This window comes from Penicillium taxi (assembly GCF_028828555.1).
Source record: "Penicillium taxi strain IBT 34144 chromosome Unknown utg000001l_segment0_segment0, whole genome shotgun sequence".
In the NCBI taxonomy this organism is placed as follows: domain Eukaryota; kingdom Fungi; phylum Ascomycota; class Eurotiomycetes; order Eurotiales; family Aspergillaceae; genus Penicillium; species Penicillium taxi.
Window position 1 is genome coordinate 5,001,970 of NW_026643203.1, and position 27,722 is coordinate 5,029,691.

Here is a 27,722-nt window from a genome sequence, read left to right on the forward strand (position 1 = left end):
TCGATCTTGGAACTCTTCAGGATATTCAGTGAATTATATGATTCATAAATAAGAATACCCAATGACCTGGGGCTATCAAATAACTGCCTATGTAACTGGGCACAAGTAATCAGTAATAAGCTTGCAATCAACCTCAAAATGGGCCCGAAATCATCCAAATGTCGCAATCCGTGGCCAATTGCGGGGAAACCCAGTCTCCACACATTCGGACTTGACGAGTATTGAATATTGACGACTACCATGTCTTCGTCTTTGGCTTTATCAACAGGGTTGTCTCATCATGGAGGTACCTTCACAACGATTGAAACGATCGCGCAAATCTGATTCTCCGCTAACGCAGCTCGGACTACAGGTGCCCAAAGCCCGGGGAGCTGGTAGGTCAGGTCCTCGTCGCAGAACAGGCTGCCTAACCTGCCGCGCTCGAAAGGTAAAGTGCGATGAGACCAAACCGAGCTGTTCAAACTGCGATCGCCTACGAATAAGCTGTGTTTATAAGCCGCCCATCGCCCTCGATGGCCCCTGGCCTTCTTTTCGATCTAAAGAGTCAGCGCATGCGACCCAGTCTACCTCATCGCCGTCACCCGCTGCATCTGCATCTACACCTGCGTCATCTTCTGCGTCTATATCACATCGTTCGCAAGATCTGAACTTCTTCGGCACTGTTCTCCGCTCGGATGATCAGCATCGTACGATTCATGCGTCGGATGCAATAAGACGGCTACCCGCTGATATAGTGTCATACCCGCCCGAACTGGGAGGTCAGTTTGATATGCTTGGATTCATGGGTGGTATTACGTCGGGGCTGGAACAGAAGCATCTTGACTTAACGAGTGGACTGGCCGGCTTTGCTACCAGCTCCGCACAACAGTTCCCAGCAGCGGGTCTTGCAACAAATAGTGCAGAGAAAGCGCAGTTCGACACGGACGGACACTCGACTCTGAATCCGGAGGGCTCATCGTTGGTAGATGTGTCAATTGGAAGTGCAGGTGCAAGTGCAAGTGCTTCGGATGCAACAACCCGAGGGAGTTGGTCAGATGCGGGCGGTACTTCCCATGAAGAACAGCTATTACAACATTTTTTAGCCGCAGATCCTCCGGCGGGCATTTTTGCCCCAGTGACTATAGAATGGCAGTATGTTCGACCAGCTGTGATGGCTCACGCGCGAGACTTTGCCCCTCTTCTAAACGCATTGTATTGCTACTCAGATATTCGCAAGGCTACGACAGAGGGCAAGCAGTGGCAATGGGCTCCAACATATTACCGAATAGCGAATTCTGGTATTCAATCATGCTTACTAGAGGATGTTTCTGACTCAACGCTACTCAATATATTTACGACGGTATTCTTCTTGATGCTGTCCGAGCTATTTTCTTCACCTGAACTATGTGCTCCAGGCACATCCTATCTTCATTCAGGATATCTTTTACTACAACGATTTCATGGCCGTAATCGGACATGGACGGGGCTTGGGAACCTCATGGTTTCGTGGGTATTGCTGCTTGATGTCAAATCTCTCATCGCAGGCCGTGATGGCGACCCTCTGACCGAACTAGGAAACACCCCTGCGTCAGCGCCAGCGCCAGGATTGATTAAGCCTACAGATGAGAATGGTCTGGGAACATCGAAAACAACGGATGATCTCAAAGACGAGAGTAACGACGACCCATTCCGCAGCCCGAGCTATCTAGTGTATGAGGCAATTGTCGGTCCAGCATTCCGATTCTTCGTACAAGCGCAGCAAGTTGTCCGGCGTATTGTACATATCGACCTGCACCACCGCAGTCGTGGAGCTCTCAGCGACGAATTTGAGGTTCTTCAAATAGCCCACAAAGTGGGAGCAGATCTCGAAACCCTCTGGCACAGCCGACCACCCGTCATAGATGTGTATAGACAGTCAGATGCATTGACCGGCATGCTTAATGGCCCGATAGCGGACGAAATCTGCCGTGCATTTCGACAATATGTAGCCAGCTTCCTGGCTAATTTCATCTATTTACACCGAGTCGCATTCGCCATATACCCACGCACTGACCGGGTCAACGGCGCTGTTGACAAGATCATCCAACTAGCTGCTGTCGAGTTTGTGAGTGCTGCACAAGGTCATCTCCCCGTCAGTTTCCTGTGGCCACTATTTATCGCTGGTCTAGAGGGCTCGAAAGAGCAGCGCCGTTGGATTATCCAACAAATGCAGCGTATGGCTGAGTCAGAGTCCACTGCCAGTCGGCATCCCAATGCAGAAAAAGTCATACTCCTGTTAGAAGAGATGACTAGGCGACAGGATACATCGCGCACATGGGCAGACTCGCGGTACGTACGACGGGAGCTATTTCCAGACTTTTTCATAATCATTTAACGACTTGGAAAGTCATGGCGTTATCGTTTGAGTTTTGCTTGATACCATAAGGGGCTCATTTGAAAAAAAAAGTCATATTAATTTGGTATTTAGAATAACTATTTACTGAGACACATTATAAGTATAATCCGAATACCTAACTTCATATCCGTCAAACACACACTCCGAGATGGACTTCTGCGCATTCGAAGGATCAGCCAACCAAGCAGCTGCACACAGGAACTCCTCCGCAATGTAGTCTGTTTTCTCTGGAGGTAAGTCCGCATCGGCGTGATAGATATTCATATGTAGGATATTCCCATCACTCAAACGAGGCAGCCAAACCCACTGTCCTTGCGAAAGACTTGTGTCAAGAAGTAGTTCGAGCGGAGATTCGAGATCCTGGTTGTATGGCTCCAGCAACCAGTCGAAGAGCTGGCTTTTCAGAAGACCCTCTAGGACGGCGGCATCAGCCAGGCCGCCTGGTCCCCGTGCGACGCCCTCGATAATTCGAGCAGAGGGGACGTGGGAGTGGACGAGCATGTCATCCTGTTCGGACCGGGCTTTGTTCAGCAGGTCGAGGACGGAGTCTTCAGGTGAGATGGCGATGCGAGCAGGGAGGTTGGCCATTGTAGGGCCGTCAACTTCGAGTGGAGAGGCGTCTTCAGAGCCAGGTCCATCCTCAACAGGCCATGAACGACCAGACTGCAAGTTTGTAAAGATGGCTTCATCAGCACCGGTATAACGGCAGTTGATCAAACTGCAAGCGGCTAAGGCTATGATAGGGGCAGAGATGCCGAATCGCGAACGCATCTCAGCAAGCTTGGGGAGCTGGACGAAGCGCTTGGGGAGGACTGAGGGATGGGTTCTCGCTGGGGTTTTCTTGGCGTTGATCATGGTGAAATCGCTCTCCTTCTCCACTAGAGGCGAGGCAAGTCTGTCCATACTCTGAAGAATACGCTGAGTATCCCAGATGGCATTCTTCGACGCTGAGACTCCAGTGAGCTTGCGGACGAAATACTGCACCGACTCCTCTGCCTCCGGGGAAGCTCGATGTGCAATATAGTTATCGGAGAAGTAGTTGTACGGACACCATTGCAACTGTGGCTGTCCATCTAGAAGATGATTGAGGTCGCGAATCCAGCGCTCCATGACCATTCCGTCAAATATAACGTGGTGTATATGAATAATAAGTCCACAATGGGTAGTACCCCGGATTGGCAGAATCACTGCTTTGCAAAGAGGCCCTGAGGCAACGTCGGTATAATCATTTGGATGATAGTGCTCTACTGCGTCTATATTATCGACAGCAGGCCCTTGTATAATCTGGTTTCTGAGCCATGGTGCCCGGGGATGCATTACAGCCCATACTGGGGGCTCATCCTTGACTGTTGCAACCATGCTGCGGAGGAGCTCGTGCCGACGCAGCCATGTCTCGACGATTGCTGCAATTTCGTCCGCGTTGAGAGCGCGTCGGACCGAAAAGGCCAAGCGCATATCCCAGGCACCAGGGAATGGGCGGTCGAGAGCGAGCATTTGGAAGAGATCAGTCATTGGCAATAGCTTTTCAATGTCATTCTCATTGATCCCTAGACTGGCAGCAGCAACCCGCTTCTTGGTATCGGTCTTTGGTAGAAGTTTGAGCTGAGATGATACTTGTACTGATACTGGTGCCGAGAAATCTGGTAATTGACTTTCGACTCCAGTCTGGCCAAGCAGCTGAGCCTGTTTTTCGATGGTATTTGCGGTAATCAAGTCTTTCAGTGTCAACTTCAGGCCCTTCTTCTTTGCCAAGTGTAGGAACTGGATCAGCATAGTGCTATCGGTGAAAGTGCGGATAGGCATGTCCGGTTTGATTTCATAGAGATCCAATCCAGATACAGAGGACCAACAGGTTGCCAGTTCGGTCGCGATGTTCATCCTATTAGGGGCCGGGATACTCTCCGGCTTCACTGATTTTACTGACTTCATTGGGTTTAAGCTCACGTTTGTGCCCACACTTGTGTTTGAGCTCAAGCTTGAAACCGGAGTTCGGAGAGATTGGGGCGTTAGAGGCGTCTCTGCACGGGACAGCTCTAGATGATCTGCTACCCAATCCTGGAGGACATTTTTCTTTATCTTGCCCGAGGTTGTGGAGGGATACTTCTCACGACCGAGGTCATCCTGCAGATGAAGGATCAACTTCGGTGCGAACGAGCGACCCAGAGCCTGTACAACCGCAGATTTCAGCTCTCGGAAAAAAGTATCGCTCTGAGGGCCATAGGTTTCGACAACAGCCACTGGCACTTCTCCAGCAATGTCATCCGGCGATCCAACCACCACAGCAGTTTTGACTCCCGGTTGTCCTGAGAGACATTGTTCGATCTTCAAGGGGGAGATGTTCTCTCCGGACCTGATGATTAGATCTTTATATCGCCCGAGTAGGTAGATGTTTCCATCCTCGTCCATGTATCCGCGATCTCCAGTGGCGAACCAAGGAACGGAACCCTCTCGGTAGCAGGTATAGTTCTGTTCCTCGGTAGCTTCATAATAACCATGGAAGATTGGGTATCCTCCTTGATGGAGTTCACCGATCTGATTACGTTGCAAAGGCACTCTACTATCCGGGGCACAAATTCGAAGATGTGATCCGGCAACCGCTTGACCCAAACGCACATCATCGCCATCTTGCATGTTGACAATACTGGGGTCGGTTGCCGACATAACGTTATATAGCGTCGCGACACCTTCTGTTGTTCCATATCCCGCGACAATACGTCTCGCGCCAAGCTCCTTGCACGAGCGCAAAGCTTCGGGGGTGATCGGGGCACCGCCAAGAACAATGCCGTATGGTTTGGCAAGCTTCTTGTCGACTGTCATCGAGTATGTTTGCATGGCATATACCATTGTAGGTACGCTGGCAATCCATACATGCTTTCCAAAAGCCAGACCCTCGAATGTTGCAGCAGGGTTGAACTCAGCACTTGGGATGATGACTGTAGCGCCAGCTACCCAGAAGGAGAGAGTCAGGGCAACGTTGAAAACATGGAAAGACGGCAAATGCTGACAGAGGCTTTGCTCGCGAGTGAGTGACCAATGATCAGCAATGCCCAGGGCGGGGGTGACGATAGAAACAGAAGTGTGAGGGCAGATTTTCGGGTTTGACGTTGTGCCACTGGTGCACAACATGAGAATTGTATCATTGCGATCCAACACCGGTAAGGGCGCTATCTCTATCTCATCATTCGACTCAGTCATAAGCGAAGAGAGAGTCCTCCAGCCGCGTGGTCGATCTCCAGTACTGTGCGAAACGAGACATTTTAATTGGATTTGAGGCATGAGTTCTGTTTCCAGAATTCGTTGGACCATGTTGGCCATGCTGAGATTTGAAACGACGATAGTCTCCGCCCAAACTTTTCGCAGGAGGTATATCGCATCTGCAGGTGTGTTGAGTGCACGGGGGTCTAATGGGACGAAATGACATCCCAAACGCGCACTCGCAAGAAACAGAACCGACCATTCAATTTCATTGAAGAGGAACGTGGCTATGCGACTTCCTTTTCGGACACCTGCAGCCGACATCCGATGAGCTAGACGGATACTGCCGTCTCGAAGCTCGGAATACGTCCAGCGCAAAGAGCTGATACCCAAGCTATCTTTCTGATGGAGGGAGACCAAGGCCGTATCATTAGGTTGTGTTTGGGCGATTCGATCGAATATTGTGATTAAATCTTCTGCCGGTTCATGCTGTCGCTCGTCTTTGGTTTGCGCGATCGACTGTCGCGCGACGATGCCCGCCATTTTGTCAACTATAGCGTGGAATCAAGTTAACAGCACGATCATTGTCAATTCAGTTTTGAAGCTATATACCTCGAGGCTCCTTTAGGTAGTTCAATTGACTTCGTGTATTGAAATATAGGCTAGTGATAAGAGAAGCTCTGCTATCTTAACAAAATATGGAGAAAATTCAAAGAATCAACTTGTGTGATTGACAGGGGGGCAAACATCAGACGAAAGCCCAGGATCGTATGTAGTTGTGATCTACCCTCTGCAAGTATCTGCTACCTATCAGATTCAAAATCCATGGCATGGAAACCCCGTAGTGGAGAGACGTCGTCAATATTGGTACGAAAGAGGTTACTGACATTTGTACTGTTTACGTAAATGGCGCAGGAACTAAGATCGACAGGGGAGGATCGACATTTTAGCTCGATGAACCAGCAATATTTTAGAAATGCACGGAACTAGCTAGAGAAACCAGATTTTAAGGTTTAATTTAAAGTTTCAACTGCAAATCTTGGCGCATGGCGCAACATAGCTTTACTTTACTTCCGAATGATTTGGCTAGATATATGACTACAACTTTAAAATAATAACTATTAAAGAATATTGATATAGTAATATGTTGATCATTCTCCTTATTACCCCTCCTAATTGACTTATGTATCCAAAGCATACCCCACTTGTCCACTGATCGTCGCGATAATACTTAGGTGAACCCTAATTGGACCACGATCGACTCCATTTCCTGAGCAAGTATTCCGATCTTCATTTCCATGCTCATTCAAATATCGACTGTTATCAGTGATCTCACTATTCGTCATGCTCAGTTGCAAAGCTATAATCCTTCCATCAGTTTCAAACTAAGCTCTTGGAGGGAAATTTCCGATATCTTCTATACTATTCAGGAAGTTGGCCTAAGCTTTGGGTATACGAAAGCGGCGTTCATGAGCTCCATTAATCATGTGGTTTTCGTCCCATTGGCTCATTATTGACTCAGGAGGCGCAATTATCTTTACTCCGCAATCACGTTTTGTCTTAATCATTGAATCTTATCTCCGATTTTTGGTTCTATGAACTCTTGGGTATGAAACATCACATAGTCCGATGTATCGGGCGCTTGAAGCGTTTTGTACTTTATGTGATTTGGTTAATGGACATTATTAGGTCATTTGATAACTGAAAACACATACATATTCAGGTAGAGGTAAAGAGTGCTGCAGACTTATTCATTCCAAGGCCGCTCTGTCCACTCATAGTCATTGCAAGATGTATAACCCTTACAAGGCAAAATAACCCACTCCAGGTATGTTCAAAGCGTACGTGAAGTACCTGAGTATTCCATCTACCGTAAATTTTCCCACAGCTCGTATCTGTGCTCCATAAACGTATATAGATCGGCATTCAATAAGTATCCTTAATTTCTCGAACAGTATCCACATCTTCCATCAGGAGTATGGTGGCTAAAAGATCAGCAAAGTGGACTAAAGTAGAACTCTCCTTGATTTTTGCTAGGGCACTACCCAGATGTGTAGTAATATTGGAAATAATAGACATATGATACTTACATAGGTACTCACGGTGCTTTCCTCTACCTCCATTCTCCAGCTTTGAACTATTGAAAGAAAAGATCACCATGCATTTGAAAGAAAATCTAGTTGATCCTACCAAATTCCGAATCTTAATGATTCACGGTAAGAATTGTCTTCCTTCACTTTTCTTCCTACCTACGGAACTAACGAGAATCCTGCAGGTTTTGCTGGAAGCGCCGAAGATTTCCGTGCAAAATCAAGTCCTATCTCAGCACGTATTAACGAGCTTGTCACACCAGAGATTCTTTCTGAGTTCCCAGGTGGTATCGAATTCCTATACATAGATGCCCCCTGGATGCTCGAAGCTCCAATCGGCACACTCCCCGAAGAAACCGACAAAAGCAATATCCAATTACGAGCACAAGACGATCCAGAAACGGCGCTGCTGGGCTGGTGGTATGGCCGAGACACAGTGAGCAAGTATCGAGGAATCGAAGTCTCCCTCTCTCACGTGGCACAATATATTTACGGGCGACCAATCCACGCCATCGTATCATATTCGCAAGGAAGTGCACTCGCAGGAATGGTTTGCTCGCTGCTTGAATGCCATGACAACCCAGACAAGATCTCAGCAATCCGTGCACAAGGTCTACCCGTAGACGATTTCCTGCATCTCCCTGGGCAGAAGCCACTGCGGTTCTTCATCGGCGTGGCCGGATATTGCGGGGAGTATTTCTGGTCTCTTTACCGATGGCCACTGCAGACGCCGAGTCTTCATACGCTCGCTACCTTTGACGCTGTAGTTGAGCATTTCCAGACAATGGACCTCGCACATTGCTTCAATTACTATGAGATTGTGCGCTACTACGGCAGCCATTTCACGCCGAGAGATCGTGCCACTGTTGAGAGTCTGGCACAGTTTGCGCTGAGGAATGCCAGCATACAGACAGACTCTCCACTTTCGTCTCGTTTCCCACGTGCAGCTACAATGACAAGTGTGTCTGATAGTGATGAGTGTGGTTCTGATTCTTCGCGTTCTGCATCATCCCGTTTGGGCTTGACAGTGCCGGTTTGGAGTCGGTCGAAAAGGGTTAATGTTACTTTGAGTCGACGCAGGCGACTTGCCAGTAGTAGAAGTGTCCCCGCGTTTCACTGAAACACATGTACCTTCAGTGGATGGTATATCTTGCAACTTGAAGCTTTTGGTGTTTAAGGGAGTCATTGGTTCATTCGTTATCTTTTCATTTATTCTGGGTCATCTGGATCAATTATACCAATATGACCGAGGGGTCTATAGTCAGTTGGCATTCTTTCATATATTCAACGTCATGCCTAGTGATAGGTATAGATATTCGCTGTTCACATTAAATAATTCACGTCGTTTCATCGATCAAGAGAATAGGCCAAGTAACTTAACAAACCGTAGGTAGACCGTAGTTACATGATTTCATGGCAAGTTCTAACTTCTTAATTCTACATAGAGACTGTCTAAGGTATTGGAGGTACTGCTCTGAATAAAATATGTAATCCAAATCGTGGCCTCAACATGTCTATACCCAGGTGGTCCTATTTTAGCTGCCGCCACCTTTATGAGGGTGATCAGACTTAGGCTTACTGAAAAACCAGAGAGTCGGAGGCATGAATCTATTAAGAGCTTATTCCACGCTTAATTTGTACCTAAATAGGTATCTACCTAGATAACATATCCGCTCCCTTTTTCGAGGTTCATTGGAGCCACACGACTACCTATCAACAATCGACAGAATGTTGGAAAGTATTAAGCACTACCCTAGTGATTATGCAGCTGAAATATGTCTACGTTTTTGCTCGTCTCTCTATCTACCTCCAGGTGTTGATCTGCCTCATTCTCCAACCTTGGAATGTTTTGCCTTTCAACATTCATCTCGAGCTCTTTTAAGACAAACAGGAATGACTGGCCTTATCATGCCTCGTCCATTCTATATAACAAGCGGTGCAATTATCCCACTAGGCATCCAGTGATTAAAATAATTACCATCTACGCAGAAGCATGGCAGGGCTATGAAGACATGCAAAGTATCGGCCTGAAGGCCGAGTCACTGACAGCACCTCCAAAAAGACTTTGTGGCTTTATCGAGGACACCTGTCTGACCCTGAGAGTGCAAATTAAATCCTAGAAGGCTTTGGGGCTTGAGCATCAAGTGAAAAGACTCAAAATCAGGCTCAACATAACCAACCCCATTCTATCTGATAGTATCTCTGTGAAATTACGCAACAAGCTTAAGAAAGCCATCTATCCAGTTGTTACTCATGATGTTTTGCAAGGTATCAAGATATTGACTGTTCAAATACAGAGGACCTCACGCCATAAATGGCCCATAGCCTTTTGTGGCGATACCATTTCAATCGTTTTGCAAACCATTTCACGTGGCTTACTGGCAATGGGGCAAGATTAGCTGAACTTTTCCTTGTTCAAACGGGACAATAGTTGCTCATCGAAGATATGGAAAATAGGGCATTGATAGAAAGAATCCATCCGGAAATGATCATTGTGATATCGGATCCCTTGAAGCAAAAGTAAAAGATACACAAATATCGAAACCTCCTAGCCAAGTAAAAACTTAAGACCACACTCCAAGCCTTATAACACCGCCCCGTACCATCTGGGCATCGCAAGTAAAGATACTGAGCGCAAGAGGAAGCCTTAGCATTCACACTTAAAACCCCCAAAAAAATTGAACACAACCTGGTACCATTTTGTAAGCACCAAAAACGCCATTGCTAAGGAACCGGATCCAGTCAGATGAATAAGAATGTGAACAGCCGATTTCAAATACCCCCGCTCCGTAAACACGCTCCTAAGGAAATTTAAATAATCAGTGGTCAGATTAGACGTTGATCAAGTCGTCAAAGGTATCATCGGCAGAAAAGCCATATGAGGACTCAGAAGCAAGAGAGTCTGAGGTTCGTCGTAGGTGCTGCTCTAGAGCATTTGTCGCCGCTTGGGCTGAAGCAGCATGTGCGAGCATTGAATCGTCAAAGCCGAAGGATACATGTGTGTTAGCAGAAGTGGCTGTAGTCGAAGCTGAAACAGACACAGACCCAGATCCAGATCCAGATCCAGATCCAGAAGCAGAAGCCGAAATAGTAGCTGTAGGTACATAAACTGAGGACGTAGGATTTTCAGGATGAACAGAAATATCAGAAAACATCGAGCCAGCACCAGCGTCAGTATCAGTATCAGTAATGCGCTTAACCATCTGGGCCAGATGAAGCTTAATAGGCTCATCACCACACTGAGCATGTTTAAGCACCTCATTCTTCAGAGTCAGGAGTTCTGATTTCAGACGCGCAATATCATGAAGAAGCAGCTCCTTCTTCTTAGACTCTTCCTTGAAAAGAAACTCCAGTTTCTGCGTATGCTCCTTCTTTTTGAGCCGACATTTGCTAGCAGCGAGTCTATTGCGCTCAAGGAATTTCGCCCGCTTCCCGCTCTCAAGCGGGCCGTCAAGGTTGGGGCTTAGACTTTCAGCGGCAGTTTTTAATTCCTGTTCGCGACGGCGTCTGCTTGCATCTGCACGACGAGGTGGATCTTCATAGGGTGGTGGTGTCGGTTGTCCGTTGCGGACCTGGGCGTTTTTGAGATCGCGCTCTGAGGAGCTAGCGAAGGCTGCTGCGTCTGTATCACCAGCGCGACTGTCCCAGTTTGATGGACTTAGACCCCAGAGCTGTTGTTCTTCGTCTGAAGTTGTCAAGGGGAGAAACTCGCTTGGGAAGAGATTTTGCACTGGGAATGTGGGGTGAAGAGGGTCAACAAGGCCGGGAGGCAGAGGGTTGAGGTTTCCAGTAGACATTTTTTTAATGAAAAGAATTATTTGGGAAGGGTAGGATAGTTATCGCTCTTCACTGGTGTCAACAGATCAGACACAAGAGGAAGAGAGTGAGATACAGACTACCGTGATAGTCAAATCCCACCCCACGGCAAGTAAAGTTGGGAGAACTCAGGGAGCGTTCAGAACCACGGTCGATTAGTTCGGCCGGTGCCTGGGAAGTAAAAGTCCAGGTTATCTCGGTCAACCTGTCAGAGCTTGAGTCTGGTAGAGCTTGGAAGGAACCACGGTCGGACAGGAATTCCTGCCAGTAGATCCGAGCAAATAATCAAAAGAAGTAAGGTAAAGAGAAAGGAGAGAACAAGAAACAAGAGTTACAGATACTGTTAGTTTGTTATCGGGATCTCATCCCATTCAAGGAAAAGGAAACAGAAGTGGAGAAAAGGCAAGGTACAAGGTACAGCTAAGGTAAGCTAGAGTAGAGCTATAAATACTAGTTTGTGTTTCTAGTTTCCCCGCTGTCGATCGCTTTTTGCCACCCGAAATTGATACTCAACTTCCCTCAAACATGAATCCTCCTGGAATATCCACTTGTCCAGTTTCGCATCTGGCGATTCACCTCCCGCCAGTCACCGAGCAGCATCTTCATCACCCGACTATCCTCAACTTCTTGTTCCACTTGGCGCTGCGGATCGGATTGCTGAACACCAACCAACAACGGCCCAAATGTCCGCACCAATCCTGCAGAGTCCAATGTGGCCACTACTCGGTCTGATGTCCCGGCATCCTGAGCTTCGGCGGAATGCTCCGCTTTACTAACCAGTCCTGACAGGAACCCAAAGACAGCGCAAATAAGTGCACACTGCATCTCACTGGTGAACGCCACGATGGCAAGGGTGATCAGTCGAGCTCGGGCAGGATTCTCAGGAGCTGCACGATTGACACCCTGTAGAGCGTGGTAAAGTGGAAGAGATCCAAGTATGCCGTCGGGTAATCCTGCCAGTAGTTCCTTGAACACCAACCCCACACTGAGCACGGGCGTAGTACTGGGAGATCCCGTCTCCCAGTGGGGCATTCCAACCACCCGCATAGTCATCGCGATCTTTTCGTCGTTTTGCACCGACAACACTTGGCTCGCGAAGTGATCATAAAGGCGGACGGCCGCCTTCATGTTACCGGGATTAATAAAAAGCTCAGCAGAAAAAGTACCTACAGATGGGTCAGTTTGGGTCAGTTAAAAGAAAATAACGTAAGATAAGAAAGTTTCACATACCAGACTGGCGCAGGTACAGCACAGGCGCCACGATACACACAGGCAGTTGCAAGGGAGCCGGCGCAAGGTCATTCGGAAGAATCAGGTAGCTATGTCCTCCGAGGCGGGCAATGTTCTCCAGGGATCTGCCTCGCAGAGAGCTCATCGGCCTTGCACGGCGACCGATGTTGGAAAACGTCTTGCTTCGACGAAGCTTGTTAGTCGCCTTCTCAGGCAGTGGTTGGAAAGAATCCCCCAGTGCCATGCTTGATTGAACGGGCCGTATAAGGTTAAACAGCCCCCGGTACGTAGGTTGGTTGTTTCCCTCAATCATTGTGTTCGCAGCGGTGACAGTCGTTGGGTCATTCGGAGGGATGGTAATGGGGACGTTCAACTGGCTTGCCAGCATGTTGAATGCGACAACGGCCTTCTTCGGGTTTAATCGGCACATTTGACTGCAACGACTCGTATCACTACCACCAGCGCTGATCTGACGGCGCTTGCGAGAATTTTGGTGGTTGTGCGATTTAGAGACATTAGTCGGTGTCACAGGCGGTCCCTGATCATGATCTGGCTGGCTTTCGTACAAATTGGACGCATATTGGGCTGCAACGGACTGTGGCTCGACAGCAACTTCCTTGTCATCAGAAAACGGGTCTGAAGATTCATTCGCATGGCCCGCAGACACCCTGTCAAGATTGAAATTCACTAGGTTTGACCAGAGAAAGTCGCTTTCATCCAGCTCCTGAATTGGCATTGGCGCATGCAGTGATGGATGGCGACGGATGGTACTATCGGTGGTCGCCGACACCTGGGACATCATCGTCTGAGTGCTGACATTCCGTGTCCCAGAACCAGAAGGGCCAGAAGGATCATCGTTAATCGGGATACTGGGTAGGCTTCCATTGCTATTCAATGGTGACCTGTAAACAGTCGGCATCTTCACCATGGGTGGAGGGAGTTTGACCTTCGCCGCGACCGGAGGGGATTTTATCTTCAACAAGGGTGGAGGGAGTTCCAGTTCGGACATCGAACTTTGACTGCGAGCCTCGGATCTGCTCAGATGAAGACGCGACATGATGATACCCTTCAGACGCTTAGAGCCATGCTGCGAGTGACCCTTTTCCACCGGAACGACTACTGGAGCTTTAGGAACGACCGATTGAGGTACAACCACTTCAGTTTCTTCCGTGGTTGTTGCCTCGACTTCTTCCCTCATCAAGGTAGAGCCTCGTTCAGTACGTCCAAGTGGGGTAATAACTGAATTCCAGCGGCGCAGATTTGGCCATGCCCGGGCTCGAGGGGTTTGAGCATCTTTGGACTTGGGCTTAGACCTGAAGAGGCCTTGTAAAAGAGGCATATCTGAAGAGATTCAGAGCTGAAGGATAGAAGAAAAAAAAGATAGTAAAGAGGATGAAGAAACTAAAAATATGAATAGGTCAGATCAAATTTCTTGTGGGAAATGGCATTCTACGTGCGCTCTTTCCTGCGGTATTTCTGGCGCCGGCGCTGCTTCCTTCCATGTTGGGTGAACATACAGACCATACAACCTTGGAAGGAAATTGAGAACAAGGACAGTCAAATTGCCAAGTAAATCTATCGCAGTCCGCACTGAGTTCGCACCGTAAGACCATTTTAATACCTTTGTACATTCACGAGCCCAAGGATCCAGAGAGAAGAGAATCAAATAGCAAAACGTCATAAAAAAATAAAATAAAACGCCCGTTCATGCACCAAGCATACTAAAGGAAACCAGCTTCAAGCTGTGATCATGTCTCGTCATTGACTCCTTCCAGGAGAATGTAGTGAAGGATATCACTGAGAGTGAGAACTCCCTTCAGCTTGAACAGTTCATCCACAATTACCAAACGGTGGACCCGGGACTTGCGAATGGTATCGAAGATGGTATCGAGTCCGTCATTCATTGAGCAGGTGTAAATACCGGGGAAGTCCTGCTCGATCGTTAGTCTGAATAAGTAAAGGAAGTATGGTATTGATCTACCGGTGAGCGCTTCTTCAAAACCTCTCCCACAGTAAGACCCAAGTCATCATAGACGCCTCCACGGATCAACGCAATGACATCGACCGACTCAAACACATTGTAAACGACTCCTGATCATAATTTAGCAACGAGAACAGAACATAAGACAGAAACAAAACATACCCTCAGAGTTCAAGATCGGCACACTGGAAATGCTGCGTTCGACCAAAATATGAATCACATCAATGACAGGCGTATCCATCGACGCCGTGGCGATATTATCGTACGTGCCTATCAAGAGCTCCCGCAGTGGACGGCGCAGCTTCTGTGTATCGGGAACATTGACCGCGACAAACTTCAAGATGCGGTACTGTGTGATAACACTGAGAACATGGGGACGGTCGGTCTGGCTGTCGTTGGTAACGAGGGGAATACGACGCGCGCGAGATTCCAGCATGCGGCGGCAAGCTTCATAGAGGGGACGCTCGGGATCGATCGCAATAGTCTCAGGCGGCGCGACGCCCAATGCCTTTTCCACATCTATGAACAAGGCGCGTCGATTAGAATTGAGCCACGAATCATAAAAAGCAAGACCAAAAATACAAAAGCAAGGATAGCACGCACCACGTAGGCTGTCCAGTCGGAATTGATCGATCTGATCCAAAGCCGCGGGGTTTTGGAAATAATACTGAATGACGTTGATGTAGTCGGAAGTGGTCAGGAGACCAGCGAATTTCGAAGCCTTGGAGTCCCACAACGGGGCTGAAACGATGCCTGTACTTCCCGACTCATCTCGTCAGCAAGCTACTCCATGGAAGTGAGAGGAGAGACTAGCCATTCTGTATAAGAATATTCAAGCTCTCCTTGACAGAGAGGGAGGTATCGAAGATAATGAGGCGGAAGCTGAGAGGGAGAACGTCGTAGCTGTTACGAACTTTCAGGAAGTTGCGAATGGCACTCTGTTTGACGCTGCGTTAGTCAAGATCTGGATGTGCACCCACGAAGGGGATTTGAAATTCCGTCTCCTCTCCGTGTGCCGTCAGATCTCAGATCTTTAAATTTCAGGCGGATCCGAGAATGACGAGAAAAGAAAGGTTCGCGAAACATACCAGGCCATGTCGCTCTTCCCGGTCGATTGGTCTCTCTTGGGAGGTCATTGGATGATGAAAGTATTGTAAGTGGGAAGAGAAGAGAGTTGAGGCCGGGTGTCTTCCGCCTTCGTCATGATAAAGTGGGGTGTCGAGGGTATGAGAATTTATTCTACAATCCACAAGTAAATCGCAATAATACTGGATTGATTTTCAATTATATAGCTCATTCTCTTTCTTTACAAATAGAAGTTGGAATAGCTAGAATGAATAATACATTCATCCTTCTCCGGCTTTCATGTTTCTCACCCCGCGGTGGTCCATGCTTTTTCAGCCTGATTATCAAGGCATAAATATAGAATCTAGACCCTAACTACATATCGAATACCTCAATATCAAAAATATATGCAAAAAGATCAAAGCGCGCAGTCGGTTTCGAACGTCTAACCTCATATTTTCATCAAAAGATTCAAAATGAGTATCACCTCATAATACCCCAATCAGGTCCGTTTAGTGGGGGAAAATGGCAGCTTCTTTTTGATTGAGCATATCATCCTTAGTGCAGGGGCCATGCTAATCTTCTCTGTATTTGCTCATCTGACCGAGTGTCTCTGAAAGATATAATTTGACTCAAATTTATGAGTTTATTCTACAGCATGAAAGTGAAGTGAGAGACTTGCCAGTTTCACCTCTATTTCACGATGGTATTGATCCAGAGTTCATTCCAATCATCATTCACTATGTCAAAAGCCACATGCCTCCACTAGAACCTAACTGATCGCTTGGAACTTCTACCACTACATTCATCCGTCCCTCTCTTACTCCAACACTGTTGACCCACTGCAACCTGACTATAAGGGCTAATCAGTGAGCAATGGACTTGGTTTAGCCCAATTGACTTGAAGATCTAGACTGTCAAAGCTCACTGACCCAAGTCTGGAAAGATGGAATTCCAACTGCTTCCTGAAACTGATGCAGCTCAAACATTATTATAACTGGAACTTTATTTGCGTCATGTGAACTCCTATAGCCAAGGCTCTCAAGTATGCGAATCTTAGCTACTATGAAAGCCTGAGTCTTTCCTCTCTTTTGAGACCAATGTGATCAACCAGGTTTACATCTCTTTGAATGACAGGTATGTGACTTATAAGCCTCCAATGGGCTATACTGCCAAGTTTGGTCCCACATTTCACCAGAAATTCCAAGATTGAAATCATGACAGATCGAAGCAGGCCGATGGGATTTTGCCTAGCCAACTTTGAACGGTGTGCATGCTCAATTTACTTTCAATTCAATCTGATTTCACTTTTACTTTGGTCCTGATTGAAGAAACAGAATAATTACGCACGTGCTGAAACCTGACCTTGGAAGAGAATATATGCGAGTTCCTACTCTTCTTCTTCCTTGTCCTCTCTTATCCTCCATTGCTTCTTAGCAATTAATATGTTCTTGGCGACCTATAACCTCTTGACAATCTATGTCCTCTTCGATATGAGGATTGAAATCGTGACATATCAAAGCAGCCTTAATAAGGGGATATCATATCTTCTTACCTATTTTGAACGGTATGCACGCTTGCTTTGTGTCCGCTTTACTCTCGCCACATGCATGTTCTAGTCCTAAAAGGTCTCATTCCAAAGAATCCGTGATGACCTCTCCAAACTCTCTCATAAAAACTTGCAAACCGGCCATCTCTACTCGATGCGACTTCAATTTGCTTGACTTCAATTTGCTTGACGACTTCAATGTGCTTGATTTGATGCCTTAGATGTTAAGATCCGAAGCTCCATGATATCCAGGGTGAACCAGCTCGAGGAAGCGGGAACTTTGAGCAAGACGACGCATCTCGTCCCTATCTTTGGGTGATGCAACTCAGAAGTGACGTAGCTCTTTGAATGATGGGTGTGTATCTGATACTATGATTGGTTCTCATAGCGCCGCGATACATCTGAACAGACCGAGAGGACGTGCGCCAGAGCAAGCCAGGCCTAGCCAAAACTCGTGCCGACCAGGACGCTTGAGTCGCTGCCCCCATATAACAATTCCCGAGTCACTGTAGAGTTGACTCAGATGCTATCCAAGCTCAAGCTCAAGCTGAATAATTTAGCACACAATGGCCGCTCCAGACTTGCTACCTCCAATATTGAAAAACAACGACGATGGTCGTTTGAGGAAACGGGGCGCAATGGCGTGCGCTTTGTCGTATGGCCTACGGCAGCCACGAGCAATCCTACCATGGAGGTTGACATTACGGTTCTATGATTTGGAAATTTAGATTATCTGTGTAACTACTGTACTTTAAAATCAATTATAATTTATGAATGACACTTCTTTGTTGGTACCTTGGTACTGTACTGTAATATACCTATGTATATAGATTGTGGACTTATATACTTAATTGTTTGACATTTACACCATGTTCTTTCTAGACTAATGAGCCTACATGAATAGAATTGAAGAAGACTACTATCAAGTAGATCATTGAAAGTTAGATAGAAGTGACTTCGAAAAAAAAAGATAAAAAAAAGATTGGTATTCAATTTCTACCAATCCTACATCCCGACTCCTATCATGGAAAAGCGCTAATTGCAAGGTATCATCACTTAAAATCAGCACGCCTCGGACAGCAACTTGAAAAATAGAAAAAATAAGAATGAAACACAGTCATAAATAGAGCAGTTACTTAGATATGCCCATGTAATCTAAACCTGTAGATACAAGTCATATCCGAGCCCCAATTTGACTTCGCCCGAAACACAACTTTATCCACCCGAATAGTCGGGATATCAACGACAGTATTCAGTGCAAATCGTTGAATGTTATGGGAGGAGCTCATATCATATTCGAACTTTCCAATGCGGTAAAAACTGGGGCCAAGATATGGGTCGTCTGAATAGGCGGATGGTGAATCGAATGTGTTTGAGATGGAAAGGGAATTCATCAGTACGTCGTGAAGAGTGTCAGATAGGACGTCGTCTTTGGGATTTTCATTTTTAGATGCGGCTTCGATGGGCGTGTACTTCCTCGTCGAGCTCCATGGAGCGAATTTTGAAAACCAGGTTGACCGCTTTGGGTGGCTGATCTTGTATCGGGCCCATACTTCGATCTCTCGAGGTGCGGATCCTGGGTCTAAAGTGGCTCCAAAGGGAACGTGTTCGACTACGACCTCTTCGGGCACAATGGCACGACCGAGTACAACGGAGAGTTGAGACTCGCCGTTGTGGTTGTGCGGAGCACTGCACCAACAGTCTCCAACTTCCTGCCATGGAAGCAGAGCAGCGATGGGTTCTTTCGAAGTCCGAGGTTTAATCGGAGAGAATTTGAGCAGGAAGTGTATGTATTCTGGGAAGTCACGACCTATGGTGGGAGAGGTGAGGTAAGGGTCAACTATAGCACCTAGGGGTTTTGACAAAAAGTTGATCTTGTTCATTGGTTGTTGAGGAGAGAATGCGATAGGCACGGCGTTAGTAGGGGCTGAGCCGCGGGCATTTTGAACAGCGACTAGCTCACGGGACAGGGAAGTCACTTGCGAGTTCATTTTCGAAATCTGACTTCGCATGCTGTGGAAAACTGCCGCATCAGTTATATTAGGAGATATCGTCGAATGAGAATCGTCGAATGAGAATGATGGAAGAAGCTTTCCTGCAAGTTCACTTGCAAGTCCACTGTGAATGAAAATGGCCAGAAACAAGGAGAATAGTACGATAAAGCTAGTTCGTATCCAGGAAGACCAGTCAATCGTGAACGGTCGTCTATTTTGAGTTTCAGCTTGAACTGCCGAAAGCCATTGACGTGTTAGCCCCTCCTTGTGAGATGTCGGTTCAGGAGTCTTCTCCCTGGGTTCAGAGCGGAAAATCTGGGGAACGATTGTTCGCACTCGTGAGGTCCACCCCTCCACATGGTCTATTTGATCAGAGTCATATAGATCTAGTGGGCGTTCCTCCTCCCCGTCCTCCTCTTCCTCTTCTTCGATTGTCTCTTGAACAAGATTTGCAAGACCAGACGGACGTCGAGGAGGTGCAGAGATATTGACTCCGCGATATTTGCCTGGTCTTGTTCGCTGTAGGTCGTCCTCATGAACATCGCGCTCCAAATTCCAAGAAATCTCGGAAGCGTTATCAACTGAGCTTTCACGATCTGGAGTGCTATGAAGTAACGTTTCATGCGCATTTCGTCTGAGTGGTGATGGGTAAAGGGGAGTATTTGGGATGGACATCCGTCTTTGCGGAGGTTCAGCCTCCGAGCTAGGATCAGTAGACACGGCGCGCGGAACAGGGGGAGGAGGCGTCGGACTGTCTCTTTCCCCCCTTTCAGCAGCCTCTCGTAGTGAGTCGAACAGCTGAGTCTCATCGGGGGTGGGCTCTCGCTTAACGCGTCGACCGCCTTCTTTAGCTTTGGCCTGGGCTTTGGCTATATGATTCTTCTCGCTGATTTCTTTCGTGACATCTATCGCGCGAGCCATCTGCTTCAGATTCTTGGTTGGAAGTACCATAGCACGTTTTGGCATAGCTACCGGGCCCTGGGCTCCATAGCCGAAAGATTCGCGGATAGGAACACTAGGTAGGACAGCCCTATTTGCCTGGTCCATGAAGACATCATATTCCGATTCTTCCTCAAGCACATATCCTTTGCCGACTCGAGGATCTACCTTCGCCCGTCTAGGCATCTGTACGGGTTGATTAGTTTCAGTTTGGATATCTTTGCTTCAATCAAGGTAGAGACAGGAACAAGGGTATCAACTCGATCACGCGAGTCAGCCATTGATGATGACAGCAGTAGATAAACAAGAAGGAAAAGATTATAATAAGAAGATAAATCGAAAGTCAAGCACAAACAATGTGCTTGTTGATATCAAAGGTGAAATCAAAGTACCACATACTGTTGCGAGTCAACCTTGAGAGACGACTTGAAACAAGCCACTCTGCGGACCGAGGTCAGCCCAGTCCAGATGAGATGAAAGAAACAAATGAAACTAGACCAAGTCAGACAAAAGAACAAACTAACATGGAGGGTCGAGAGTGGAAAGGTAGGTATAGGCAGATGAAAATACGAAGGGCAAGGGACTGCGCCTCGGTCAAGCGCATGATACTTTCTGCGATACTTACAGGGGATGCAATTGCAAGCATGAATATTATCTTTGGACCATCAATTGAATCCAGCTGAACTAGATTCTGGGGGATATTAAGTGTTGGACTTTGTCAGGTGTAGAGGTTCGAGAACGAGAACGCGACGTGACTTGAAGGTGGATCCGGGCGCGATTAGCGGAAGGGGCTCTGCTATCTATACTCACTGTATACTATTTACGCTATGAACGTGGAGAGGAAAAGAAATAGAAAAATATAACCCCAGGAGAGAATAGAATAGAATAAGAAAGCTAGACTTGAGAATCGTTTGGAGACTGAAAATATTTTATTCCTCATTTCTTATTTTTTTTGCGTTTGTTCTTTCCACCGAGTCTCTTTGTGCGTCAAAGCAATGAAGTATACAAAGACACATTCAACCCTTTTTTTTTTTTTTTTTTTTTTTTTTTCTCAATATTTTAATATTTTACCTGCTGTTCTGGTATCTTTTGAAAGAATCAATTGGAATTGTTGTAGTACAAGTTGAATCATAACTATACTCCCACCACTCCATCCAGCTCTCTACGGGGGGAATACTATACAACGGGTAGAAGGCATGAGGCAGGGGAAGAGAGAGGGAAAAAGAGAGACCCCAAAGAAGAATACAGCAATGATTGGAGGAGCAGTGATTAACTATAGGATTCAGCTTAGCACGTCCAGGCGGCCATCGTGCCATCCTTGCGTCCCTCGACGAGATATCCGTCCTTGAGCCGGACACGCTCGACTGTCGCTGGAGCTGGACCCTGGTCATCGATGCCAACACCAGGGCCACAGTCCCAGTGATTAGCATCAGCCTTGTCATAGACCTTGACGACATTTTCACCGGCAGCAGCCACGATGCGCTTGGCATCGAACATCATACTAGTGATCGGCTTGTCATATGCGTAGGCATCGTAGATCGAGCCGGTACGGAGATCCCAGATCTAATCGAGTATCAGTAAATGGTAGAGAGGAGAGTTCTATTGAAATGCTTACCCGAATGCTGCGGTCAAGACTACCCGTCACCATATGCACATCATCAAATTGTAGAGATGTAACGGGACCAGTGTGGCCCACTAGGCTTCGATGAACTTGGCCACTGCGCAAATCCCAAAGACGTACCATACCGTCAGCAGTACCACAGGCCAGGGCAGCATCGAAACATTGCACAGCTCCGACAAAATCGGCTGATGCATCTGGAAGACGACCGGATGGTCGCCAATTTCCATCACCCATAGAAGAGGATGACTGGGTCGCCGCCCACAAGATATCCAAGGTCTGCACACAACGCCCATTCACAAGATCCCATTGTCGCAAGGTCTTGTCAGCAGAGCCGGAAATGAGAGTGTCACCCTTGAAGTGAATGGCAGTCACTTCGTCGACATGCGCGTCCAATGAAAACACATGGCAGTCCTCCAGGTTAGAGGCAGTAGAAGCAGGTGAAGGAACGTCAAAGTCGTCCAATTGATCTCGCTCATGGTTGTTCAAACGACTGTCTCGTGTTGCGGGTCGAGCCCGGCTCAAATCCCACAGGCGAACAGATGCATCCATAGATCCCGTAGCCACTATATTATCTTGCACTTGCAAACAACGGACGGAGGCATGATGGCCCTCCAAAAATCCTGTGCATCGACCGACGTTCATATCCCAAACTCGGACAGTATCATCCAATGCGGCACTGACCATAGTGCCGAAGGGATAATCAAAGTCGATTGCTGTGATCATGTCGGTGTGTGCGTTGACTTCCTTGATTAAAGATCCTGGCGCAAAATGTTCATGGAGGATTGGCATCGAGCGTTTTCCTATTTTCTGGTCAACGACTCACTCTGTTTGGGTTTCTAAAGTGGATTCTCATACGTATCGAACGTTGTCTCAGACTTTTCGGTGACGATGCAGGTATTTTCTCGTATATCGATTCTGACATGAACGATGCATCCATGGCAGGATCACTAGACGTAATTGAGCCTTCCTGGCCCTCCGAAGACTTGGTGGCTTCGGCTGTGACAGATAGCTCAGGCGTCTCCACCTCTTCCTCTAGGTCTTCGAGTTTGTTATCGAGTTCCGTGACTGCGATTCACCAGATTAGCCAAAAAGCAACCATTCGCATCGTAGAAGCTGCAAACTCACGATCGTGTTCCAATGACGCCTCGTCCTTCTCCAAACCCGCTAATCGATCAAGCACGATCTGACGCATTTTGTGTAAATTGGCAATCTTGTTGTCAATCTCATGAATCTCAGCACTGCACATATTTTTCCGAATTCCCATCAAGTCCAATCGCCGACTCAGCGATTTCCGCTGCTCCTTCAGCGCAACCGGGCCCGCAGTCAAAGTGCCGCCTTTTTCGACATCCTTCAAACGCTTCGTACTTTTCGAATTGCGCCGCCGCGATCGTTTTTGTGAGGGGTCATCTTCGGGGAGAGAAGCCTGGAAGCCTTGGAACAGGGAGTAGGAGCTGGTATCGTCGGGAATGTTGGCGAGGAGGTCGTCCGAAAGCGAAGAGAGGGCTCGAGACTGAATCTCGCTCGTCGACAGCTTCGACCGGACAAGATCAGTCGCAGTTGTCTGAGTCAATGAAAAGACTTTGCGCTGCGTCGTCGGCCTGCGCAACTCGCGGTGAATATCGCTTATAGCATTGTGATAATGGGTGCCGTTTGGTTCAGCCGGTCCGATCAAGTGTCCAGCGGTTGAGGTGACTGTACGGCCGAATGCCTCGATATGACGGGTCTATTCCCATAACAGAGAAGTTAGAAAGAGCTCACATGAGTCAATGAGGGGTGGTTTGGCCCAATGACGGAGAAAAAAAGAAGCTTACCGTCAGTCCGGTTCCGAGCAGGCCGTCGCCCTCTTCAATATCTGATAGACCGGAGGGCGAGTCGTTGCGATGATTCGCCATAAGAAGTGGTGTCCTGGTTCAACCAAGACCCATATGTTGTTTGGAGACCGGAGGTTGTAGGAAAGACGATCGTCATTTGAGTTCACGCGATGATTTACCGCGTTCCGCGGGTACGAGCCGTACAGCAAGTATGGTACTTTACACCCTTGAATATCACCCAAATTGACCGGTCAAGTATGTGAAAAAACTTATGTGAGGTAAGTCTGCAAGGCCTGCAAGGTGCTTCTTATATTTTCTTTTTTTTAGTGGAATTTAGTACAGATACTTTGTTGGTACCAGCTAGATCTAGCATTTCGTACTGAGATTTCGGTACCGTGCAAGTATCTCTCCAAAACCGGACACAGTTAACAACGCATCTAGCTCGAGCAAAACAAACATTTATTACACTCGATCAATATAGTAAGTAGTATTTCACGTGCAGGGAACCCCTGCTTAATCCAAAAAAATAAACCTAAATCTCATTTCAAATCATCATTATTTAGATGTCGTATAAATAAAGCCAGCCGTCTACTGGGAACTAGTACAACCTAAAAGTTCTTATGTTCTTATGCCCGACTTCTCACACTACCATCCCTTCCCACACAACAACACTATGGATACAGTCATTGATCTATCCGATGCCTCCAAGGCACTCGACCTTGCTAACATCCGTTTCCAGTTAATGTAAGCTTATTCCACCATTCCACCATAATCAAGACCTCACCAGGCTGCGAAGTTGCGATTACCAACCAGCTCTCCACACCAATAAATTCGAAACTTGAAACTCGACTAACGGAACAAAAGTCGACTAGAGGATACAATCACCTTCCACCTAATCGAACGAGTCCAATTCCCTCTAAACAAGACCGTCTACCAACCAGGAGGGGTAAAGCTCCCAAGTACCGATCTGAGCCTACTAGACTACCTACTCCGTGAACAAGAAAGACTGCAGTCGCGCGTGCGTCGCTTTGAATCTCCAGACGAATACCCATTCTTCAAAGATGCAGTCGAGAAACCAATCCTGCAACCGCTGCAGTACCCGCACATCCTACACGACAATGACGTAAATGTCAACAACCTTATCAAGACAAGGTACATTGACGAATGGCTACCAGCCGTATGCCTCCAGTTTGGACGTGAGGACCGCGGCGAGACGCAAGAGAATTATGGTTCCACAGCAACTTGCGACGTCGCCTGTTTGCAGGCGCTGTCGCGTCGAATTCACTTTGGCAAGTTCGTTGCAGAGGCCAAATTCCGAAAGGACCCAGAGACCTTCGTTCGTCTGATTAAGGCTGAGGACCGCGATGGTATTGACGCTGCTATTACGGATGCTCGTGTTGAGCTTAAGGTGCTTGAGCGTTTAGGTCTGAAGGCGAAGACTTACGGTACTGATCCTGCTTTCCCGGATTCGAACGGGCCAAAGATCAACATTGATGCCGTCGTTGCCATGTACAAGGTAAGAAGGTTATTAGGGTATTTGAGGCAGCGCTAATGGATTGCAGGAATTTGTTATCCCACTGACTAAGGTTGTCGAGGTTGAATATCTCATGCAGCGTCTGAAGGGCACTCAATGGGAGTAGAAAGAGGAACTGATTCATCATGAATATATGAACTTTTGGCTCATTGGCATCTATAGAATCAATTGAAGGACAGGGGATGAGCGAGTCTTAGAGCTAAGGAAAAAAAAAAAAAAAAAAAAAACAGCGAGATATATACTTTCGTAAATGACATGAAATAACATGACGCAAATAGACATTGGATGGTTTATTTGCCAAACTCCTTTTTACTTGAGGATTAGCTCATGAATTCAGTGAGTGCCTTGACCGCAGTCTCGAACTTGGCTCCATCTACGAGGGTCAAGCTACCAGCGGTACGAATTCCAAGTTCCTGGAAAGCACGCTTGGAGTCCGAGTGGCCGTCGTCCTGCTTGTGCGTGTAAGCATACTCTCCAGAGCACAGAGCATGTCGCTCGAGGATTTCATCTTCAGGATGGAAGAAGAATCGCTGGGCAGAGTCGCCGCCCTTTTTGGACTTCTTCTGTGGCCGCGATTCCTCAAGATCCAGCTTAGATTGGATTTCCTTATAGCTCTTTGATAGAACGAGGTAGTGAGTGAAAGTGTAGGGTTCCTTGTCCTCGAGCGCCCAGGAAATCTCCTCCAGCAGCATGTTGTACATGGGCGGAATGACTTGGGGAGGCATGTTGATGAGGCGCTCGGTCAGGATCAGACCGATCGGAGGCACTGGGTCCTGGGAGAGAAGATCGTTCAAGGCGGAGAGAGAAGGGTTGGCGGCAGCCTTGCCGCAGAGGTACTTGATCAAGTCCTGAATAACGGGTTTGTCCTGTGGGCTGTTAGTATGGAGGCTTATTTACGATTTAATATGATACACTGACTTTATGCTCCTGAAGGTTCAATACGGTCAAAAAGGCATATGGATCTGTCTCATTTCCGTCAACCTTCACCGTTGATCCGAGAGTGGGCTGCGACAGAATCAAGTCGGTCAAGGCGGAAATATCGAAAATCTGAGCATCGTTGTCGAACAGTTGTCGAAGAAGGTTCTTGAGGCCGTGGAAATCCACAGCAGGCTGAGGGTCGAACCATTCAAAGTCGACATTGACCATGTCAGTGTCCTACTGAGGTTAGGTTGGTGAATCTTTGCGCCGGTGGGCGGGCATACCTCGTCAGAGCTGTCGCCGTCTGCTTCATTCGTGCCACCCATAGCCACATCACCGAGGTCTTGCTTGCGTTTACCCATTGTGTATTTGATTATTGATGAGTATGTAATTGAGGATTGAAGATGTGAGCTTGTTGCCCCACGGCTGCTTTTGAACTTTTTTCCCGCTTATCGCTTATCAAGATTTCTTTCTGAATAGCCTCGAGATTACTTAGGACGGGGTGTAAAATGTGAATACGACCAGATGCTCGATTTATACCTGGATCTTTCAAATCAGAGCATACAGTAGTTTCCAATGCTTACTTCTATTTTATGGAGATTGGCTTTAAATGTCATATTCCACTGATTCAACAGTAGGCACCTTATTCAACTTGACATCAAAGAACCGAGCTACAAGCTGCACACAATCCCAAATAACCTGCACCTCCTCTTTAGGAATCCCCAACCGTCTTGTTCCACGAATATGCCAATGAGTCTCATTCGGCAAATTCTGACTCATGATCCCAGGAAGAACGACAAGCTGAGTATCAACATCATCCAAAACCTGGCGATCAGAAAGATACAGACCATACGTGATCTCAGTCGACAACCACGCAAAGTCCTTATGGGCACTAAACAAATCCAGTGTGCCAGAGGTGTTTCGTGAATATAGCTTCTGCAGCCAAGCAGTCCCGCGATCGTGGTTGGCCTGGTCGCACTGCCAATTCTCCCGAGTGAAAGTGTAGTCTTTGTCCTCGTCACGCTCGAATTTGCTGATAGCCAGGATTGCCTCAAGAGGTTTGCAGACACCTACTATAGGGACTGCCTTGATGAGAGCTTCGCGCAGACGACGGATCAGAGCCTGTCTGGCTGGTGACGTCGAGTAAGTGGGTTGACTGAGTAGGTGCAGGTATAGCTGGTCTGCTCTCTCTGGGTCTGGACTGGCTGCTAGAGTGGAAGTAGCCAGAATATACCATTTATCGCTACCTAAGCTCGTTGATTGGAAGCGGGTTTCTAGCTCGGTGAATAGTTGTTGGAAGCGGGGTTCAACCGTCGGCTGGGGCGTGGTACTCATTGCTGCATGCGAATGGCAATTGCTGAGGTTCATAAATCGCGGTCTTGATCTTTGCGCTGATAATATAAATGCCCTGTTTAATTGAATGTGGAGGGAAAACAGGTGCGACCCGGTCAAGCCGAGGCTGTTCATTATCCAGGGGGTATGCAGTGGTGCAGATCCAACTACACCACCAATTGGCCTAATTGGTCTTCAAAGTGGGAAAATGATTTCATGAAAAACGCATGGACCAGGAAGCGAAACGAACCTCGAAATCGAAATCGAAATCGA

The 27,722-nt window shown here is 47.3% G+C and overlaps 12 protein-coding genes across 12 annotated transcripts; 4 read left to right on the forward strand and 8 right to left on the reverse strand.

The window, feature by feature from the left end:
- Window positions 1-280: 280 nt before the first annotated feature.
- Window positions 281-2,353, forward strand: N7495_001805 (Zn(II)2Cys6 transcription factor; the record flags this gene model as incomplete). The annotated part of the gene is made up of 1 exon (XM_057204475.1): window positions 281-2,353. The coding sequence occupies one exon, from the start codon at window positions 281-283 to the stop codon at window positions 2,351-2,353; it is 2,073 nt and encodes a 690-aa protein (XP_057068548.1).
- A 102-nt stretch (window positions 2,354-2,455) lies between these two features.
- Window positions 2,456-6,112, reverse strand: N7495_001806 (class I adenylate-forming enzyme family protein; the record flags this gene model as incomplete). The annotated part of the gene is made up of 1 exon (XM_057204476.1): window positions 2,456-6,112. One exon carries the CDS (start codon window positions 6,110-6,112, stop codon window positions 2,456-2,458), a length of 3,657 nt encoding a protein of 1,218 aa, XP_057068549.1.
- Window positions 6,113-7,727: 1,615 nt separating this feature from the next.
- On the forward strand, window positions 7,728-8,779 carry N7495_001807 (uncharacterized protein; the record flags this gene model as incomplete). The annotated part of the gene is made up of 2 exons (XM_057204477.1): window positions 7,728-7,785; window positions 7,845-8,779. 2 exons carry the CDS (start codon window positions 7,728-7,730, stop codon window positions 8,777-8,779), a joined length of 993 nt encoding a protein of 330 aa, XP_057068550.1.
- A 1,711-nt stretch (window positions 8,780-10,490) lies between these two features.
- atfB (bZIP transcription factor atfB) lies at window positions 10,491-11,456 on the reverse strand (the record flags this gene model as incomplete). Its single annotated transcript, XM_057204478.1, has 1 exon — window positions 10,491-11,456. The coding sequence occupies one exon, from the start codon at window positions 11,454-11,456 to the stop codon at window positions 10,491-10,493; it is 966 nt and encodes a 321-aa protein (XP_057068551.1).
- A 538-nt stretch (window positions 11,457-11,994) lies between these two features.
- Window positions 11,995-14,044, reverse strand: N7495_001809 (uncharacterized protein; the record flags this gene model as incomplete). The annotated part of the gene is made up of 2 exons (XM_057204479.1): window positions 11,995-12,641; window positions 12,706-14,044. The coding sequence occupies 2 exons, from the start codon at window positions 14,042-14,044 to the stop codon at window positions 11,995-11,997; spliced, it is 1,986 nt and encodes a 661-aa protein (XP_057068552.1).
- Window positions 14,045-14,453: 409 nt separating this feature from the next.
- On the reverse strand, window positions 14,454-15,822 carry snf4 (AMP-activated serine/threonine-protein kinase regulatory subunit SNF4; the record flags this gene model as incomplete). The annotated part of the gene is made up of 5 exons (XM_057204480.1): window positions 14,454-14,636; window positions 14,687-14,796; window positions 14,849-15,444; window positions 15,497-15,624; window positions 15,775-15,822. 5 exons carry the CDS (start codon window positions 15,820-15,822, stop codon window positions 14,454-14,456), a joined length of 1,065 nt encoding a protein of 354 aa, XP_057068553.1.
- Window positions 15,823-17,823: 2,001 nt separating this feature from the next.
- On the forward strand, window positions 17,824-18,015 carry N7495_001811 (uncharacterized protein; the record flags this gene model as incomplete). The annotated part of the gene is made up of 1 exon (XM_057204481.1): window positions 17,824-18,015. The coding sequence occupies one exon, from the start codon at window positions 17,824-17,826 to the stop codon at window positions 18,013-18,015; it is 192 nt and encodes a 63-aa protein (XP_057068554.1).
- Window positions 18,016-18,436: 421 nt separating this feature from the next.
- On the reverse strand, window positions 18,437-20,419 carry N7495_001812 (uncharacterized protein; the record flags this gene model as incomplete). The annotated part of the gene is made up of 1 exon (XM_057204482.1): window positions 18,437-20,419. One exon carries the CDS (start codon window positions 20,417-20,419, stop codon window positions 18,437-18,439), a length of 1,983 nt encoding a protein of 660 aa, XP_057068555.1.
- A 1,101-nt stretch (window positions 20,420-21,520) lies between these two features.
- On the reverse strand, window positions 21,521-23,758 carry mdv1 (uncharacterized protein; the record flags this gene model as incomplete). Its single annotated transcript, XM_057204483.1, has 5 exons — window positions 21,521-21,796; window positions 21,849-22,654; window positions 22,710-22,919; window positions 22,980-23,577; window positions 23,666-23,758. Coding segments are annotated over 5 exons (1,983 nt in total), but the record flags the coding sequence as incomplete, so codon positions are not given.
- Window positions 23,759-24,338: 580 nt separating this feature from the next.
- On the forward strand, window positions 24,339-25,305 carry N7495_001814 (chorismate mutase ARO7; the record flags this gene model as incomplete). The annotated part of the gene is made up of 3 exons (XM_057204484.1): window positions 24,339-24,409; window positions 24,530-25,181; window positions 25,228-25,305. 3 exons carry the CDS (start codon window positions 24,339-24,341, stop codon window positions 25,303-25,305), a joined length of 801 nt encoding a protein of 266 aa, XP_057068557.1.
- A 214-nt stretch (window positions 25,306-25,519) lies between these two features.
- Window positions 25,520-26,479, reverse strand: N7495_001815 (protein-transporting protein BCP1; the record flags this gene model as incomplete). Its single annotated transcript, XM_057204485.1, has 3 exons — window positions 25,520-26,065; window positions 26,118-26,354; window positions 26,402-26,479. The coding sequence occupies 3 exons, from the start codon at window positions 26,477-26,479 to the stop codon at window positions 25,520-25,522; spliced, it is 861 nt and encodes a 286-aa protein (XP_057068558.1).
- Window positions 26,480-26,723: 244 nt separating this feature from the next.
- N7495_001816 (uncharacterized protein) lies at window positions 26,724-27,452 on the reverse strand (the record flags this gene model as incomplete). The annotated part of the gene is made up of 1 exon (XM_057204486.1): window positions 26,724-27,452. One exon carries the CDS (start codon window positions 27,450-27,452, stop codon window positions 26,724-26,726), a length of 729 nt encoding a protein of 242 aa, XP_057068559.1.
- Window positions 27,453-27,722: the final 270 nt, after the last annotated feature.